General features: G+C 33.0%; 1 protein-coding gene across 1 annotated transcript in view; it reads left to right on the plus strand.

Moving 5' to 3' along the window:
* The window catches only part of LOC106459238 (zinc finger protein DPF3-like), a 40,151-nt gene that overhangs the window by 2,940 nt on the left and 22,324 nt on the right, over positions 1-14,887 (plus strand). Inside the window, exons 2-6 of the mRNA XM_022385686.1 lie at positions 505-595; positions 1,179-1,468; positions 4,735-4,951; positions 7,378-7,444; positions 8,516-8,585. Of these exons, the coding sequence (XP_022241394.1) occupies positions 543-595; positions 1,179-1,468; positions 4,735-4,951; positions 7,378-7,444; positions 8,516-8,585 (697 nt within the window). The 5' untranslated portion in view covers positions 505-542. The remainder of the gene's footprint in view (positions 1-504; positions 596-1,178; positions 1,469-4,734; positions 4,952-7,377; positions 7,445-8,515; positions 8,586-14,887) is intronic.

Consider the following 14,887-nt stretch of genomic DNA (forward strand, 5'->3'; position numbering starts at 1 on the left):
AACTAGGGAATCAGATTTGATATTTCTCACATGTATTTCATAATCATTGATGTAAAAAAAATGGGGTAACTTGTTTAAGTGAATTTTAAGTACTAAAATGCATCAAAATGCAGGATTTTGGGTGCCGGACCCCCTTACTTGGGTTCGATTATTTTCAGGATTTTTAGGAAAGGGACACTTTCATCTCTGGTTTGACCTTCTGAGTCCAAAAATGTAATTAGATCTCAAATTGGTCAAGAGATGACAGAGCTGTGAGCTAAAAGTTTGTATTTAAAAAAAAAACTGAGCTACTATGCTGTCATTAAAAAGTTTTGTATTCCATTGTTAATAAATGTGCTTGTAGGTTTTAACCTGAGTTTCTGTGGATTTACTAAATTTCTTGTACATAAAAGTTGTGTTCTAAATAAACAGCTGCTTTGTTCAAAAAAATTTTGTCAGCATAAGTTTTAGCACTAAAGCTCAACCTGGCTGATTAAGAATATTTTTAATGTGATTTTCTTATAGCATTTATTGTGAAAACCAATATATCTTCCAAATGAAAGATGTCTGGAACTGATTTTTCTTTGAATACAGAAGCTATAGAACGTCTGGAAAGGTAAATATAAACACACTGTTTTGGTGTTAGATGCCATTAATATTATTTTTATGTGCCTTCAATGCCTTTAATTTTATACACTTTGAATCTTTCAAAATATTTTACATGTGTGTGGTTTTATCAAAAAATTTAGATCAGGTATTTCTATTTTTTTCTAACAAGTTTATATTGAATGTATATGCACAATTTACTTAAGTTCCAAGGTATTTATGCATTTAGAATTCAAGTTTTGAAATTTGTTGTAATATAATTGTTCTAATATGCAGCACAATGGAAAAAAGTGGTATAACCAACTGCCTTAATTTCAAGTGCTCTTGACTTACAATTTATCTAATAACTGCCTTTCATCATTTTGAATATTGTGTGAATATCAAATGATAATAAATGAAATTCGGTTCCAAATATTATTCAAATGTGGTAATGATAAAAGAAACTTCATTTGCATATTTCTTACTTGCTTTCAAATAGAGGTACTGTTTATATTTCAAAATCTAGTAATACTTTTTTTTCATATAAGCTTATTTGATTTGTGTAATAGAACTATGAAGATAATATACTGTAATTTTTTGTTGCTTGTTTTCAGCATTTTAAATGACTCCTTTTATCGAGAAGCAGTTGAAAGCTCTGCAAATTACAATACTCGCCTATGTATAGAAAGAAAGACTAGATTACCATTTTTAGATGCACAAACAGGTGTAGCCCAAAGTGATTCCAGTTTATGGATGCCGAAATGGCAAAGAATGCCTGGTCAGAACTTTGGCCAGTTGTACAGCTACCCAGTCAAAAGGTGGAAGAAAAAAAGATGGCAGTACTTAATGAATGATAGATACATTCCACAAAAAGTGAAAGATGCTGATCATGTCAGTGAAGCAGGTAGTATGACTTGCCAGAATTACAAATAGAACCAGTTATTTTTATGCTCAGATTGTGTGTTTTAACAAGTGTATATTACTAAGATTTGGTTTCTGTTAATTCATGATTTTATAGCTGAGTAAGAAAATCTGTAACAGTACTTGAAACCAACAGCTAATGCTAGTAAGGTATATTTTTTGTTGTTACTTTCATTAACATTAGTGGATAGAATGTTTAATATATGCAAGTTATTATTTTTAATATTTATTGCTGTTATTTTCTATTATGTATTGTTTCATATTGTTAGCTTAATATATGTATTTAAGACTAACCTAAATCTCCTAAGCAGGCCAAAACCTGTGAGATATTATTGTGTTTATGGCTGAAAATATTGTTAGCAGCCAGGACACCCAACTTATGACAATTTTGTTCTGTATCGTGTACAACTAGATCTTCAACATTAATATCGACTAGCTCAATAATGACAAATCAGGTAATTGTGAGAACTGTTTACTAATAAATGAAGATGAGTTACACAAAACAATTTATACAAACTAAACAAGTGACACCCTCATGCTGACTGGCAAATCCAATCAGGCACCATCAGATTAAAACCTACATGATAACGCCTGCAGAAATAATAGTAACCAAAAACTATTAACTCAAAGTTTCTCTCTTAACTTGGCAGTTAAGTGTCTGTATACTGCAGCTCAGCATACTATGTCACAAGCCAATCAACAATAAACACCTTGTGCAAAGCATGTTACTGTTAAGTTACATTATATTTTGTAATTTAAGCTTAGACTAGATGATTGCACAAAAGATAAACTTTTAAGTTGAAGGTTTGTGTATGTGTGATGATATTATAATTTATGTAATTCTTATGTTCCAATAAATGCCTGCATCTAAAGGAAGAAATTATGATAACTTAATTCTTCACCAATGAATGAACAATGTGTTATAGTCTTTATAAATAAATAAAGTGTATTTAATTAACTATACTCATTACCAAGTTGATTCTTGGTTTTGGTCGAAGTAGCTTGCTCTGACTGGAAGTTAATACTAAATACAAAACAATCATTGCTAATGGAAACAATTTAGCTATGATTTTATTAAATAGCAGTATAATAGACATCATAAATTATTTTTAATGTAATAGTGTTGGATATGGCATTACTGTAATCATATTATTAATATAACAAAGAAATACATAGACTTTAAAAATCAGTACATCATAAGATGACTAAGTGTATTGTAGACCTGCAGATAAGTTTGTGAAAAAAATGTTATTTTCTTTTTCTCTAAATTTTAAAATTCCATTACTGTTGTTTTTCAGTGTTAATATTTCTAATGATGAAACAGTGTTACTCATTAGATACAAACTTGTCAATTTGACCCAGTTTGTTTTGTTTTCTTTTGTATGTCATAGTAGAAGACAAGAGTGACAAGCAGTATTGTGTGGTAGATACTTTAATACAAAGATTATAAATTCATTTTAATTCTCTCAAATATTTATGTATATACTGACAGTATTGGGTGTGCAGCTATCTAAACCAGTGAGTGCTAAGTTATGTGTATTACACATTGATAGATTTAAATATCAGGTTATGGATACATATAAATTTAAACACAGTTATTCAAACTAGATTAGGGAAAAAATAATAATTAGATCTAAGAAATTTTCTATTTATTAATAATATCATTCATTATAGCATTTTCTCTTTTGTATTGCATTATAGTTTATTAAACTGTATGTAAGTGGATGTTGTATTACAGTGTATTAATGGGTTTGAAATATTATTAATAACATCTGATCAAAAGTAAGATAACAATGTAGATCAGGGCTAAAAGTAACTTCTGAATTAATGAGGCCTATACTGTAAAATACTGATTAGAACTACACGTGAAAATTAAAAACCTTTTAATTGTTTTACATTATAACCAATATATTAGTGAAACTAAAAATAAGTTAAAAATGGAATAAGTAATTACTTACAAAATACATAAAAAACAATCATTTTCCCCTATGATCTGTTATTGATTCCTAGAATATCATGAATCATTATAAGCAAATGCTTCTCTCTTCCAAATAATGGACTGAGCAAGACACATTGGTTAACATGCCAGAATTTGAATCCAATCTAGTATAATAATACTAAGTTTTTGTCTGTCTTGAAAATCCATACACACTTTACTATCTAAATGCACGTGTATTCTCACTTCAACAGATATAAACAAAAGGCAGATGTAAAAATACTTTAGTAGACATTTTGTACAACAACATATTAAAAGCTTATCAAAGTTTTTAAAAAAGATCTAAATTAGGTTATAGAATAACATTATAAGTTCATTTATTGATAGTATTAAGTACAGTAAATGTTAGCCTTAACTAAACTAAAGCAAAAAATATACACAAGCTAGAGTGTTAATTTATCTCTTTATTGAATACAGGCTGTATTTCATAAAGGCCTAACGTTAGGCCTAAGACTTGCAAGTTTTCGTGTCTGTGAATATAATTTTTTGTATTACTCTTGAAATCATGTAGTTAAAGAACTACTGTTGCAATAAATGTACTAATTTGACTGCAAATGTTTTGTGGGTCTCTGCTAGTATTCATTTTGGGGTCATGAGTTCATTAGAAGTGTGAGAGTTAAGTCCTTCTATTCAATTAGAATACTCTGTATAATAAGTTGGTTGACTAGCTACCTACCCTCTAGTCTATCACTTCAAAGTTAGGGACATATAGTGCAGGTAGCCCTCAAGTAACCTTACGTGAAAATTCTAACCAAATAAAAAAACAGAAAAAATTGAAAGGGTAATGAAAACTGGTGCTTCAACACCAACAATGTAACTATAAATAGTTTAACATCAAAGATAAGTGACTTCCAATACACTTTGAATTGAGAAATGTTCTTTTTATATCGTTAATTTCTAATTATAATGTTGCAAGGTAATGGCAAAAGACTATACCATAAAAAAAATTGAAGTAAGTGGCTGGTTAGGAATAAATTACACTTTCATTCTTTGTTCTGTTCCTCATTACTGTGTAATTATTAAAAACGAATTTATTAATTTTTACAGTGCATAAAATGCTATACTGTTACTAGCCTAGCACAATTAGAGCTTATGTTCAGAAGTATTGATTAAATTTAATGGAGAATTCATTAATGAACAGAAGATTATTTCTATTTTGATTGTTGGTTATACTTGTTTTAGACCATACAATAAATATCTAATAAACAGTTATAAGGGTGTTCTGTAATAACTACCTTGTCTCTTTTTGAAAGATGCTAGCCATATCGCAGTAGTAGAAAATCTAGTGACTCGTTTGGAAGAAGGTGAAGAAAACAGTGTAGATAAAGTAACTGAGGACTCTAAAGACTCGTGGTGTAAGGATTTTGAAGATGTCATTGAACCTCCAGAGCTAGGTGAACCCGAAGATCTTGATTCGGATTATGATGAATTTGAGGAAAGCTACAGTAGGAGAAAAAGAAAAAAGTTCGGGTAAGTCAAATTTTGTGATTCAAAGGCATGTTTTATTTTTGTAGAGAGTAGATGATTGTCATATTGGGGCAGTTAAACAGATCTGGCATTCATAAACAAAGATTTCTGATACTTGTGTAGAGAAGCACATTATACTAATATAATAGTAAATTTACAAACAATTATGTATGAACATAATGAAGTGAATTTATTTTGAGGAACATACTACATGGTTCAATAGCTAAGCTGTTTATCATACCTGAAGAAGACAGACCAGTGTTCTATCAAAATGTAATATATAAATCATTGTTTGTCAATTAACTAAAAATATTTTTGATGTGATGGTTAAACAATAATAAATATATTTTAAAGTACTCAAAAATTTTAATGGCACAGAGTTATTGGCATAAAAATGTACATGATTCAATTATTTTTTATGCATACTCTTTAAAAATGATTTTTACTTATATTTTATTAAAGATGATGCTGTATTAACTCTGCAGTGATTATTTTTACCTTAACACAAATTGTAAAACTTGTATGAGAGCACAGATTATTTCAACTTTTTTTTTTCAACATCTCAAATGTTCGTATATTCAGTGTTAAAACCAATTTTGGTAAAATCATAAGCTAAAAAGATCTTTTAATTAAAAGCTTTGAATATATTGCAGAAATACTAAGAAAATTTTGTTTGACATGATATTTAAGGGACAACAAGATTAGCTCATCCACTTAAAAATAATTTAAAATCTACACCTGTTAGTCAGGTTAAGTAACTGTTTCTAAACAGTGTTACAGACTTCTCTGTTATTTGAGAGATCACTGTTGACGCCTTGTGGTCTAGCATCTGTGTAACTTTGGAATGTTTTGTTTTTGATTAGGTCTTGTGTTTCTTTGGAAATAAAAAGTTGTTTTTATAATTAGTGCTTATCTTGTATGTTCCTATACTGTCTTAGCCCTCTCACACAAAGCTATTTCGATCTTCTTTCTGCCTTTTAAGTATTGCTAAAAAATGTTTGTGCTCACTGCACCTGTCTATATACCCCATCAGTTTCGCACCATTTTAAACATGTACATATCATGTGACTACTCTTTACCAATAGTATTGTGCCACCTATATTGGTGCACTTAGCTCCCTATGCTATTCCCGCTCAATTCTCACTTTCTCGATTGGCAAGGCTTCGTTTAGATGTGTGTGTTTTTTCATGTGGCTACAGTTTATGATTGTGCTTATTTGCCATTTCAATTTTTTTCAACAGTTTTCTTTTACTGTGTTTGCATGCATTTGTTCAATGATATTTGTTTTGCATTTGTGTCTTGTTATTAAATTATACAAGAACTTCATATGAATTTGCAATTCAATGTATCAAACAATGTTACTGGTACGACTTCCCAGGAAACAGGGTCGACTTTATCTGTAGAGGATGTACAGGCTTTAATTCGCAGGGAGCTAGATTCATGTTTGGCTAGCGATTTCTTCTCCTTTTCAGTCTGACAATGCTGCTGAGAAAGTGTACATTCCAGGAGAATACAATTTTGACTGTCTTTTTTCTGGCATCTTCTTATTTTGGTCTGTTACACACTACACCTCTTCTGGAGATTTCACCTTCCACACCCTTTTTTACTGCTGGTTACTCAGGTCGATGCATGTTCCTTTTTTTTTTTGTATGTTCAAGACAAGGGTGATTTCACTAGTTTTCTTTTTCCTGCTCCTGTTGCTGTGTCTCCACGTCGTTCATTTTGGTGAAGGTTTGTTCTCTTAATTCCTTCCTATTGCTTCCAGTATTTCATCTCATCAGTGCTCAGGCTTTTGTAAGTGCAATATTTATGTGTCCTTTGTCATCTAAGTTTATTTAGATTTATTGTGAGCTAGATATTGATTATTTCTTTGTTTTCTAGGTAATTTTATTCAATTTACACATTGGCTTTTATTTTGTACTTTGTGACTTAGACTTGACAATTTTCAGATATAGAAAAGTATTTTTAATTTTAAAATCAAAATTACTTTGCACGTTGGATGGCTAACATTCTGAAAGAAAAAATTCACGAACAAATCTTTAATAAAAAAAATCTTAATCTTTAAAAAACCTGACATTTTGTGTATGAAAACCTTCTAATGTTTACTAATAATCTGCAAAATTTTGTAAAGATACGCATACATTATCAAAACGTATAGTATAATTACTCTTGTGGATACTTTCATGGTTATAAGCTAGGTGGATCCCACCCATCCCATATTGTTAGGGTTAATTCCAGTTGCAAGAGTTTCCTTCCCTCCTCCTACGGTTGAGTTTGGGGGGACTTTATCTGCCTCGTAATACTGGCAACAGGATGTATCTACACTGTTTCTATGGTTGAGTGAATATCCCTTGTTCTCCTCATAATTCCGGATGTTTCTGCCCTGCATTTACAGTTGAGTGATTTATGATTTCTTTTTGTAATACCAGTTACAGATATTACCCTGTTCTTACAGCTGAGTTGAGGCAATGCCAAAACCCCGTAATGTCGAGTTTGGTTTGTTTTATTTTTTGTTCCTGCTGTGGTTTTGGGAGTTAGTCCAGTTTTGGCCGAAAGCTAACTTCTTCTTAGTAATTCCTGTTGCTTGATGTGTGATACTCTTTACTTACAGTTGGGGTTGATGAGTATCTGTAATATGGTCCACATGCTTTAGCCACTATGTTTTTATGACAATTTATTTGTTTTATCTTTTTTGATCCTCAACCTCCTAATGCTGAGGACAAGTTATGGAATCTTGCCTGTCCGGTTGAGGTTCTGTATGTACATAGCTAATTTGGTTTATATTTTACTATGGATTGCACCTCTCAGAACAAATTTCACTTGTACACATCCACTTTTCTGCCTGTATCAGATTCATTTGTTACTTCAAGGGTGAAGAGAATACCTGTTCCAGAAATAGCGCAGTACCCCACAAGTGTGCTTTGTTTTCATCTCAGAGCACACCTGTTCATTCTGGATGGTCGCTTTCCACTTGGTTTCAATGTTGTACACCCAAACCAGCCCCTCCACCTTTGAAATGTCGGATTCTAGCTTTGTGTGAGAGGAGGTAACATTTTTTTTACACTGAAAATGTATTTTGGATAAGAATTTACCTCCGCTCACACACTTCCCCCTTCTTCCCCACTGCATTCTTCTTTTAGAGCCTGCCAATTCTCAAAAATGAGGATTGTGTAGAAATAGCAGAGGGAGCTAGCTGCACCAGTATATGTGGCACAATACTATTGGTGGAGAGTAGTAACATGATATATACCGGTTCAAAAATGACACAAAATATAGACTGGTGTGCTAAGCACAAACATTTTTTAGCAGTGCTTGGAGGGTAGAAGAAGATCGAGATAGCTTTGTGCGAGTGGGGGTAAGTGCCTATCAGAAATGCATTTTCAGTGTAAGAAAAATTTTAACACTTAATAAATTTAACATGGGGAAAAAAATATTTTTTTAATGTGTCAAAGAAATATGGTAATTATGTTACTGTTTTTCCATTGACTATGTACAGGTTGACATATATTTTTGTTTCCATAAAGTAATCTACCACAGTGTAAGCTTTAGTTAACTTTCTTCGCGTAGACCACACGAGGAAAAAAGAAGGGGGAACGAGTAGAATATTCTCAAGCTGATAAGCCTTACAGCTGTGAAAGTGAGTACCTACAGGGTTGCTACATTTCTTAAAAAGATGCTAGTTCATGTTAAATTATATATAAAGTGAAAGTTGATACTTATAAGGAATATAATCATCATTTTTCTCTCAAATCATAGTTTTCAATATGTTTACACTTCATTATCAAGCTTGTGTATTTTTGGGGGTGGGTTTGTGTGTATATATGTAATGCTTTCTAGATAACAGATTTACTTTCTTAAATTTTACTTCTTTTTTCAAGTCATTTTAAGGTATTGGGATAACAAAATTGTTTAAATTTTTTTGCATTATTCTATATTATACAGAATAGTTTAACAATATTTGACAATGGTCTATTCCAGTGAGAACTTATGGTTAAAGAATTTTCAAGCATATAGTTATTGAGCTGTTTGTTCTTTTTTCTGTAAGAGTGATGTGTGCTTTAATGGTTGTTTAAAAACATAGGGCTCTTAAATTTCTCAAAAGCTACAGTTACCCAGGGCATTGATCTATGAAAAATTAATTTCCCTGCTCAAACTCATCTGTGTATGGTAGTTCAAACTATGTGCATAAAACTTAAGTTCACTTTTTTATGATTTGTCAGGCAAGCTACCTTGTGATAATTTTTCCTTTACTTATAATTAAGACAGTAGCACAAACATATAATGTCTGTAAAATGCATTAGACTAGACCTGTGTAAGGTTTCGGCAACTTTTATTTTGGTGAGTGATAATAATTAGATCATGAATTGTTTTTGTGAGAAAGTACATAACAAAAAGAATGTATCAGAGTGATTAGATTTAGAGGTATTGATGGTTGATAGTCTTTGATAGGTTGAGTACCAAAATGTATGCGTATTCTGTATTGATTATATTCAGTGAAAGATCCGATATATGATACAAACACATGTAGGTAATTGATTTATAAATATTGGCATTTGTAAGTAACATTGTAACCTATATTTATATATGTGCAGTAACATGCAGTTTAATTATGTGCATTGAGTGTGCACAAGTTAGAGCCACTGTTACTGTGTTTTTCTTATTACTATGACAGATAGGTCGAGTAAAACCATCAACACAACAGTTTCATATAACAGACATTATCATCTGGACACCCATAACAGAGATGTCACTAATTTTTAGCATAGAAGGAGATTAAGAGAAAAAAGAAAGAGAGATTTGGGTGTCCTCTCACAGTGAGGGTCCTAGAAGACAATATTCTGCACAGGGGGTCCAGAAGGATCATTGTCCTCTATCAGAAATTAGTTTCTATCAGTTTGAAAGGAGTGAAACTGATGTGTTCTGAGAAGTTGTTTGGCTTTCTCAAGTATAATCATTATTTTCCTCAAAGAACACATCATTTTCAGTCTTTTATTTGAGTTAAAAAGTTCTTATATTTTTTGCTAGTGTTATTTACTAGTCCTGATTAAAAAATTTATTATTAGTATTGCTCACTAGGCTTTAGCAAAAACAAAAAATGAGGCTGGATATTCTTTCCTTAAAAGTCAATTTTTCAATTCATTTTTCTTGTTAATAATTTTGTACTTAAAACTAAATGCGTAGAAAATAAAATGCACCATTTGGAGTCAAAGAAGATATTCTACTCAAAATTTGTTTCGTAGAATGACATTGTAGTTTACGAACAAAAAACAAATGTTTGAAATATGAAAACAAAAGCAAGACAATTACAACACATACACATGCTTATCGATAATGGGATTATAATTCTGATTACGATGATCCTGAAAATAAGATCAATTTCAGTTGACCAGGACCAGTCTTGTTTGTGGGCATTATTTATTGAATATTCACTACTTCTATAGCCTATGCTATGCTTCTGTTAGTATTAAATAATTTGAGTTGCAAAGAGCCCCTTACAATTAAATAGATAAACAGACTGGATGTAAGCATCTACTGAATCATTCAAGACATTCAAAACAACACATTTTATGCACGATACACTAAATGTTATTTAATTTTCATTGAACTCTAAAGGATAAAATACTGATGTTAAATTTTGTGCATTTAAGAAAAAAATAAAATCTACAAATGAATATACAGGGGGGAAAAATAAAAAATAGCAGTGTAAACCACATATCCCAGATTTGAAATAACACTCTCTGCATGAATAATTTTTGCTTTCCTACAGAAAAATTTAACTTGTACCAAGCAACAGGCAACACAAGTCATCAAGTTTTCATGCTTTTATATAGTGAACATGGAACGTCCTTAAACACATTTGTTACTTAAAAATAGTTATGGACATTGTGTGGTGTAAGCTGACTTATATTTATGTCTGTGCAGGGAGACATTCTCTGTTTCTATTGTTTCTTCTTCTTTTAAACACTTTTCAATTGACCACCTTGGCAGATTGACTTGAAACTTGTTAGGGTTATGCCTTGGTCCAATATCCTGAGAGACTTTTCCTTTTTGTTTTTTATTTAGGCATTTTTAAGGATTTCATGGGGTGAAAGGTTAAAATAACCAAAAAAATGTATATTTTGGGCTCTTTTATGGTCATATTTATAACAATCAAGACGAAAATTGGCACAAATATAGTTTCATATGCCCAACACATTCACATAGAAAAAAGTGGGATTTACCCATTTTGGGTCTTGGAGGGGGGGGGGGGGCAGAAGTACAAAATAAGCATAATTTTTGGGGTTTTGGTCAATTACTTGTCTATATTTTGACCAATTTACATGTAATTTGGTACAAAGATACTTTTCTACAGGCAATACATATTAAAAAAATGTTGGACTTGTCCATTTTTAGTTATTGTAGGGGGTTGAGATGCCATAAAAAGAATCATTTAAAAGTTTTTTTTTACAATTATTCTGCCATGTTTCTGCTAATTTACATGAGATTTGGTACAAAGATACTTTTTTACAGGTCCCAAACAAAGATATGGGCAATTTTGGAATTTTATCTTTTGTTCAATTTTTCAATGAAAAAAGTACAATTTTAGGTTTTTGTGAACTGTTCACATGTATGTCAACCAACTTACATGGTATTTGGTTGAAAGATACCATCTTGCAGGTCCCAAGCAGTAATATAGACAGTTTTCTATTTTTTTATGTCAAAACTGGCCATGTTGGGATTGCGTGGCAGGGACATATGCATTCGCCTGTGAATGTTGACCTCTTTAATTCAGTTATCCAAACACATATATATGCATCTTTTTCAATAAACCAAATGTGATAAACATATTATCACAGAGAATCAACAGATACTTGACAAATACAAAAACGTTCTGTGAGTAAGAAAACATATATTTAAAGAAATTGCCACTAAAAGTAGTAACAGAGTCTATTTCTTGTTTTAATATTTGGTTGTTCCACTCTCGTTGATAACTGCTTTACATCACTGTTTCATAGAGTGCCCTAGAGACTGAATTGAGGCAGGGGTCTGTTGATATCACATGCAGATTAGGGCTTCCTACAGTTCCAAGGTGCTTCTCAGTTTTATTCTCTTATACTATGTTACCCATTACTTTCCAGCAATTTTTGATAGTGTGGAGATCTGAGCTGTTGCTTAGCCAATATAGTATATTGATCCTCTCCCTTCGAAGATACCCCCTTCAACTGAAGCAATGAAATAAAACCTAAGATGTTTCTTTTTTTCAATATACATAGAGTGAAGTTTCCTCCATTTCACATCTACTGCATAGAGTGCATGAATATCATCAACCTTTTTAGCTCTGTGGTATGGAGCAGAAAAAACACGCAGCCAGCTCCGAATCTCGAAGACTTCCCCCCACTATCCCGCCCACAACGCCAGCCGCTGCTAGAAACTCCACCAAGTAACACAAGTACACGACAGAACTACACAACAAAGCCCCCGGAACCACCGGTGTCAAACACACACGAGAAGCAAACAGTAAACGCACTCAACCACGCTGGTTCTATCATTTCCTTCAACCCAGTAGAGTATACTAAAAACCTACTGGCCATGCTAACAGAACTAAGCGAACAGCCGAACTTCTCCACACGGGAGGACTGCCTGCAAGTTCTCTGCAAACTTGCCAAGAGATACTTTCCGCTCCCTAACCTAAAACCACATCACATATCATTAAGAATAACGCAACGAACACTACAAACACAAAATTCACAAACAACATAAAACTATTACACATAAACTGTCAGGGTGACTTAGCCAACAAAAAATACGAAATACACGACCTAAACAAACAAGTAAAAGCAGATATAATAATAACATCTGAAACCCTAGCCAAAGAAAACCAAAATATAAATATACCCGGATTCAAATCTTACTCCATCCCCTACAAAGACAACAATAGAGGAATAACTCTATACTGTAACAATAATCTGGTAAACAGCATCTCAATTGATGAAAAATTCACCTCAAACGTAAACGAAACAATTTTTTGCAATATCCATATCAGAAACAGACCATCTCTCTCAATAGTCGCGCTTTACTGCTCCCCATCTAAAGCAATAGACCAAAGGTTCATCGAACTATGTTTGAAGCGGAAACCACAACCATTAGTTATAGGAGACTTAAATGCGCCACACAAAGACCTCAAAGGAAGACGAAATACCCACAGAGGAACACTAATCCGTGATCTGCTACGTAGCAATAACATGCACGTAGTAAATGACCACACACCCACACACTTTCACTCACCGACTAATACCTACGATGTTCTGGACATAATCTCAGTACCTGCTGCGCTATTACCCAAAACCTCCAATTTCACAGTACACCAAGAAATCTCTAGTGACCACTTCCCCATTTCTTGCACAATACACACACAAAGACGGCCAACACCAAACATACCGCCAGTATATAATTACACCAAGACCGACTGGGAAAAATTCAATGAAACACTCAAGGGTCAACTACCACCGCCAATCACACAAGCTAACAACAAGGAAGACATAGACAAATACGTAGAAAATATCACACAGGCCATAAACAAAGCAATAAGCGAAACAACCCCATCAACCTCAAGACACAATTTACACTCACACAATAACTGGACACTCACCCCAGAAATCCATGACTTAATTTTAACACGTAGAAGACTAAGGAGACAACACTATTTATCGCGAGACCACACGCTAAAAACACAAATTAACAAACTGAGTACACAAATAAAAACAAACATAAAAATACTTAAGGAAATAAACTGGCTAGACTTCTGCAATAACTTAGAAAACAATAAACACAATCCCAAAGAATTCTGGAAAAAATTCAAAACTCTAGCTTCCGACAAAAACAATAACCACCTCTTCCATCAAATTACATACGAAAACACCACAGCCAAGACAGACATGGATAAAGCAGACTTACTAGCGTCATATTACGAAGCAACTTTCAACAACCACCGCTCTCAGAACTTCGACCCTGACCACCAAACACACGTTAATGACTTCATTAACGCTCACCCGACACTTTTTACCCCAAACTTCCCAGCCACATGCACACATGCTAACACCACCACTAACCAGGACAACTACATTAACAGGAATATAACCAACACAGAAATAAAAATCAACATAAAAACTCATCTCCGGGACACGACGGCATCAGAAACATAATTCTCAAAAAAGCCTCGAACCCGCTTCTAGAACACTTAAAAAATATCTTCGTAGAGATAGATTCATGATTTGTAAATTGATTCTGTAAGTCTTGTGAGGTGATCTATTGTTTGTCTTTTTTTCCTTGATGCGTTTTGGTAGTTGGATATCAGATTATTTGTTTCACAGAAATTTAGGAGTCTGGCCGCTATTAATTTTTCCATGAGTTTGCCAAGGCAACTCAGTAAACTAATGGGCCGGTAGTTGTCTGGGTTAGATCTGTCAGTGTGTTTTTTGGGGATTACTGTGATTACTGCTTCCTTCCATGTGTCGGGATAGTACCCGTACGCCAATGGTGGCTTGGTTGTTATTAAATGTTTGATATCCATCTAACTAGGGTATCATTAACATTTAGTGATTGTAATTTATACCTGATGGCGTTGTGCCATACACTGTCGAAAGCTTTTTTAACATCTAGGAACTTTCTTACAAACAGATCTGCAAAAGTAAAAGTTAACAACACTCTGAGAGGACTGATCCTTGGGGTACGCCTGCTTTTATGTTAAATAATTTTGACAACCCCTACTCTACATTCTTTTCGTCAATGACATTCCTTTCCCACAATTAACTTATACATACCACTCGCAATATGCCGATGACATTGCGGTCTGGAGTATCTCCAGAAATCCACTTGTCGCCACAACCCGGGTACAAAAAACACTTGATGTAATCACTCAATGGTGCAACAAATGGCGGGTAATACTTAACCCGACAAAAA

Source organism: Limulus polyphemus, unplaced genomic scaffold (genome assembly GCF_000517525.1).
Source record: "Limulus polyphemus unplaced genomic scaffold, Limulus_polyphemus-2.1.2 Scaffold580, whole genome shotgun sequence".
NCBI classification, from domain to species: Eukaryota; Metazoa; Arthropoda; class Merostomata; order Xiphosura; family Limulidae; genus Limulus; species Limulus polyphemus.